General features: G+C 53.5%; 1 protein-coding gene across 1 annotated transcript in view; it reads right to left on the bottom strand.

The window, feature by feature from the left end:
* MVB12B (multivesicular body subunit 12B) overlaps positions 1 to 6,000 on the bottom strand; it is a 186,514-nt gene that overhangs the window by 79,682 nt on the left and 100,832 nt on the right. Inside the window, exon 7 of the mRNA XM_021691486.1 lies at positions 1,843 to 1,937. Coding sequence (XP_021547161.1) covers positions 1,843 to 1,937 — 95 coding nt within the window. The remainder of the gene's footprint in view (positions 1 to 1,842; positions 1,938 to 6,000) is intronic.

Genomic DNA, 6,000 nt, shown 5'->3' with positions numbered 1-6,000 from the left:
AGCCGGTGGGGGTGGGGGTGGGGGCGGGGAGGCTTCCCAGCTACACCATGGTTGCCCAGTGCTGAGCTTGCAGGCCTTATGGAGCCAGCGGGCCCTGCGGGCTCTTTCTGGCAGCCTTCCCACAAAGCAGTCTTGGACCCTGGTGGAGCAATTTGGTGCCTGCAGCCGCTGAGGAGCTGGAGGCTGCCTGCTGCCGGGGCGGGGCGGGGGGGGGGGGGGGGGGGGAGGGCAGCCTCCACTACCTCTGTTTGGGAGATAAAATCCGACCAACTGCCACTTACATAAATGTAACAGGAAGTTTCTGAATGGCTTCCCCTGTGTCTTGAGGCTGTTACCTTGGTGTTGCTAAACTCACAGCTGAAATGAACCCAGACAACACCTCATCAAAGCTGCTGGGCGAGGAAGCAGTGGTCCACAGGCAGACAGGAACATTCCTGCCAAACCAGAGGAGATTTCGCTCTGTGGGCCCTTTTCTGCAGAAATGTCAACAGCTGGGAAAGGCATCAGAAAATCCAGGTAAGGCGGGGGGAGCTGAACACCATGGCCGGAAAAAGGTTTGCAAGCTGGAGGGATAAAGGCATCTGCTTTGACTGAGCTTTCCGACTGCGCATTCGGAACGGGGCCACCCTGCTGGGTTTCGCAGACCTGTTTTGCGCCACTATGCCACGCGGCATCTGGGGAAATAGTCAGCTTTTGTACAAAATAGGTCATCTTTCCACACTTGTTATGCTCCTTGTCTACTTTGCTGAAATAGCCACAGCACAAAAGAAATTCTCCCTGGAGGTGCTTTTCTGAGACAATGCGCTCCCTCTGCCCCTTCGGGAGCCAGGTTCCTGGAGGGGGGGCTGGGGGCCAGGGCTTTAAGACGTCCTGGGTCTTCCCTTTCCCCCACCCAGAAATGGAAAAACTGGCTTTTGCTTACACTTCCAAACCTATTAGGGAGTGATCATAACAAGAGAAACTGATACTGACATGAATTATACCGTTGTTCTATTTCATCTATTTAGTAACCCCAAGTTGCAATTTTTAGAAAAAAGATTACCTTTTAAATAACGGATTCATTATGGTACATGAATGAGTGCCATGTTCCCGTGTTCAAAACGTCACTCACCATTAAGGGTGTGCGCTGGTAAGGGCACCGATTTGCCACTTCCCCCTTAGCTACAAACACCCCCGACCGGAGGCTGAGGATAATCGGAGGTGAGCTTGTGGGTTTCCCCGGCTCTTAGCGGGTCACCTGTGCTGCCAGGCACCTAATGAATCTCCACTCTGCAATCAGGCCTATAAGCGCTCCCTTCCCTGGGTGAAGGTGGAAAGGCAAACTCGCACTGCTGAGATCCCTGCCAAGGTACCACCATCCATTTCAAGGCCGAGTTCAGAAATCACAGACCCTTACGATGGGGGCAGGAGGGGAGACCGCCCGCGTCCCTTCTGGCCACAAACCTGGCTTTGGGAAATGAGAGGTGAGGACAGACCTGGACACAGGCTGGTGAGCGGGCTGGGCCTCAGCTCTGTGCTGCTCCCGAGACCCCAAGGGAAACCCGCCCTGGCTCTGGCAGGTGAACAATGCAGTGACTATTCTCTGGAAACCTCCCTTCAAGCTCGTGAAATCCACACATTGTTTTTCATCATTAGTTTCAAAATGCGCTGAGTATCTAGCCCTTCTTTAAGTGCTGAGGTGACACAAAGGAAGGAAAGGGCTGATCTCTGCAGGGGACAGGCCCCTCGCAGGGTGAAAAAGAGACATAAGACAGATGCCATTCGAAGCCAGGAGACACGCCGAGGGAGGTGGTGCCCGGGACACAGACGCGGTAGCTGGCCATGAGCAGAGGCCCCACATACCTGATATGGCATACAGATTGGAGTGCTGGTACTCATAGTCAGCCCGAGTGCTGTTCCTGCCTCGGAAGGTAGCAGGGAGCGTTAGTGAGATGTGCCTAAGAGAGAGACAGAGGAGAAAGGAGGTTACAGGGCACACAGAGCACTCCCCAAGGCTCCGAACGCACCCGCACCACCAACAGACACTGCAGCACAGAGCAGGGGCGCCCTGGTGAGCGGGGGGGCCCCCAACAGCTGGAATCCCCCCAAGGAATTCAGAAGTTTCCAGACATAAGCAACCACCTTTTTCATTTCCAAGAGGAACATTCAAGTGGAGGAAAGGGGTTCCCCAAGCCTTATGGCATGTGCGACGTGCTTCAAGGAGGTCGGCAACTTAGTCTAGATCTCTGCCCACTGGGCAAAATACACCAACAGGAGCAGAACATGTGGGCCCTGAACAGGAGCCCTGGTGTGTTTCGCCGTCTTGCTTCCATTTTCCATCCGATGGCTTTCATTCCTGTCTTGCAGGGCCGCTGAAAACAGCGCAAGCAGCACTTTGTGAATGAAGGTGTTGAGTATCATTACTCCCACGTGAGTCCAGGAAAACGAACAACCACTGAGAATCAGAATGGCATGCTCTTCTGAATTGCTAGTCTGCATGTTCGCCCTCTGGCAAGAGCACACAGTAGGTGCTCAGGAAATCACCTTTGATCGATCCAGCACGGTCTTTTTATGGCACAGGTGCTGGTCATTAAAGCTCACAGTGCCCACAGAGCCTGAGTATTCAATCAAAGTAAAAAATCCATTTGGTGTGGTCATCAGCTGCCTTTAGCAAATGCAAAAAAGATTAAAATGATAGGAAATATATTTCAAACCCAACAGGTCTGGGGGATAAAACAACAATAAAGCCTCTTACTGGTAGGACTGGGGATTGGCTTGAACTAGCTCGGTAGCCTGAGTTTTGGCCGCACTCAGTCATTTCCAAAAGGGAAAAGACCGAGGAAGGGAGCACTTGTTACAAGTTTTATGTTGTACACGCTGCCTTTTTTACACAAGTGCATGACCTCTAGGAATGACTCTTGTACATACAAGGCTCCCAGGAGGGAAGGTTCTCTAGGCAAGACCTGTTCCCACAGAGTCTCTCGGCGACAAGATGAGCACCAAAGGCTGTAAAGGCATTTGGTTTGCTGGGCTGCAGCGTGAGCACTGAGGCAAACACCTGTGCGACGAACAGCCTGGCTCAACCGGGTGGCCAGTGGGGGGCGGCTTGCCAAGCACTGGCTGGACTCAGGGCTGGGGGGAGGGGGCACCAGCAGACCCAAGCACAGGGAGACTCTGACATGTGTGGAGTGAATCTGAGTGTCTGCTCATTACTGATGCTAACGAAGGATGCAGAGATGAGCTCCCTGAAGGAGCTCCCAGGCTACAGGGGATCGAGGTGTAGAAATAAACCACCAGATGCAACAGGACATGCGCCTGGGTGCTGAGTGAGCACAAGAGTTCCGATAAGGGGGCCAGGGTTCTAGGGACACCTTCTCAGAGGAGGACACAGGTACTGACGGAGTAAAAGGGACTCACTGGGTGGTCAGGGAAAGCCAACAGTCTGGCGTAGGGTCAGGGTACGAGTGGCAGCGAGGCTGGAAAGGCAGGCTGAGGCCAGGTTGGAATGGACAACCACCACTGCCAAGCTGCAAGACTTGATCCCCTAGGACGAGGGTTCCTAACTCTGTCCCGCCCACATCGCAGCGCAAACGAGGGCACAGCGCAATACGGAGTCAGAGCCACGACCCTGGGGAGTCCAGGTCAGTGGGCCTGGGGTGCGGCCAGAAATCTGTCTTTAACAAGCTCCAGCGGTGACTCTGAAGGCTGGCCAGGTTTGGGACCCTGAGAGGATAAGGAGCAGCTGCAGAAGGGTTTTACACAGTTGATCAACGCCTCTGACCACGGCACTTAGTCAATGAAGCTGAGCAAACAGAAGAATAAATTATTGACTGTGGTTGTGGTTGAGCAGAGCTAAAATGATGACAGGTAACCCCGCAGAGGGTGCCCGCCGTGTGCCAGGCCTCGGGGGAGGCAGAGCTCACACAGTCTCTTCTGGCTCCTCGCGCTGCCCCTATAAGACAAGTGCAGGGCCCAGGGCAAACTGAGAACGCGGATTCTGAATTCAGTCAGAATTTCAAGATGCTGACACAGAGCAGTATGCCAAACGTGGGGCCTTCGGAGCCTGGGGCCTAGAGGGCCGGCGCTGGCTGCACATCCATGAAGCTGGCTGAGGGGGGCGCTGTTATTGCACCCACCATTCCACAGTGAGGGAATTTCCAGAAGCCAGGGAAGAACTCCGCTGCAGGGCTGCCATACCTTGAGATTTCTAAGTCTTGAAAGCACTTTCAAAAGGTGCATCCAACCAAACTAAGGGCATCACACATCTGTGCAGTGTGGTGGTCCCTCCAGGGGCTGGAGGCATTCAGGAAGGCTCATGGACGAGGTGGGTGTTAGAGGAACTTTGGAAGACAGGCAGACCTGGGTGGCAGCAAAGATGCCAAGCAGAAGCCAGAAGAGAAAACAGGGTCGGCCCAGCCGTGCAGTGGTTAAAGAGGGGCTGAGAGTCTGGCAGGAGAAAATGCAGATGGGGCCTCAGGGTGGCAGGACAGCAGGGCCCCTATGTGCACCGAGCTCGCCCTGCAGCCGGGCGGCGGGGCTGCGGGGGGGCATGAAAATACCCACAAAGTTACAGGAACACCTGCTTACAAATGGGAAAGCAGAAGTGCTGTGTGTGGGGGAAGTGAGGACCGCTGGGCAGGGAGGACGGGGAGCAGGGCTCCAGACTCTGTAGCGAGCCTCCTACATGGCAGGAAGTGTGGTGGAAGGAAGGTGGAGTGGCCGGAGCCTGAAGGCCAGGAGAGGGTGTGGGACCAGGCAGAAGAGGGATGCAAGGCCACACCACAGCGGGGCCCTGCATGAGCTCAGACTTGATCTAGAAGGATTAAGCAGAGATGTGAAAAGATCCAATTTGCAATTTTAAAAGATTGCCTGCGTGTGGGAAAGTGAGGAAATAAAACAGCGATGCCATGGTAGACCGGAATGGAGCAGCAAATTACAGTGGGGATTCTCGTGAAACTGCAATTATTGAGCACTTACTGTGTGTAGACCCTTCACAGTTCCTGCCAGAGTGTCCTGCTGCAAGCTTCTGAACAGTTTGGGGGAAATTCTATGGTACACAGGACTTAAAAACGAAGGATATACCAGAGAAACCAAGGTGCCTGGCTCCTTAGCTGCCTGCCCAACGTGGACTCCCTGGTCTCAACTTTTCCTGCTTCTCTGGGACATCCGATTGTGCCTGGCAAACACGATCCGAAACCCTCCCTCCCTTGGCCAGCCTCTCTTCTTTGCAGATGGTCCTTTCTGGCAACTCCTCCAACTTTTTAAAAGTTGCTGTTTGTACGGGTTCTGCTTGAGCTCTCTCCTCATTCCACATGCCTTCCCGAGGCAACCTCATCCCCAGCCATTCCCTGACGTTAGCTGTCCTCACACACCAGCCCACCTTTCCTGACTCTGTCTCTTGCACTGCTTACTTCTCTACCCGGAAGAGGGAAAGTCCTGTAAATCTCTGAATATGCCGTGTATTGTTCATGCCTTAGCCTGACTCTTTATCCAGGCTGCTCCCCTTCCTAGAATCTCCATTTCTTCCTTACCTACACTCCAAACTCCTATTCATCCCTCAAGACCCCACCTAAGCATACCTTCTTTGGTGGAACCTTCCCTGGGCTTGTTCCAGGCTCACTGCATGCCTGCATGTCCCCTCTCTCCGGTTTGCACAAAATACTTGAAGCATCTGATACAAGCCTGTCTTCCTAACATGACTGTGACCTCCTCAAGAACAGGGCCAAAGCTCATCAATTTTGGACCCCATTTTCTAGGACAATTTTTGACCTGGAGTAGACAATAACTGGACACGTGTTGACCAAATCAGGTGTTGTACCTACTCCATCGAGACCTCTGGATCTTTTTTTTTTTTTTTTTTAAAGATTTATTTATTTATTTGAGAGAGTGAGAATGAGAGAGAGTACATGAGAGGGGGGAGGGTCAGAGGGAGAAGCAGGCTCCCCGCCGAGCAGGGAGCCCGATGCGGGACTCGATCCCGGGACTCCAGGATCATGACCTGAGCCGAAGGCAGTTGCTTAA

Source organism: Neomonachus schauinslandi, chromosome 13, assembly GCF_002201575.2.
Source record: "Neomonachus schauinslandi chromosome 13, ASM220157v2, whole genome shotgun sequence".
NCBI classification, from domain to species: domain Eukaryota; kingdom Metazoa; phylum Chordata; class Mammalia; order Carnivora; family Phocidae; genus Neomonachus; species Neomonachus schauinslandi.
The sequence above is the reverse complement of the archived record's forward strand: the minus strand, read 5'-3'. Positions and strand labels throughout refer to the sequence as shown.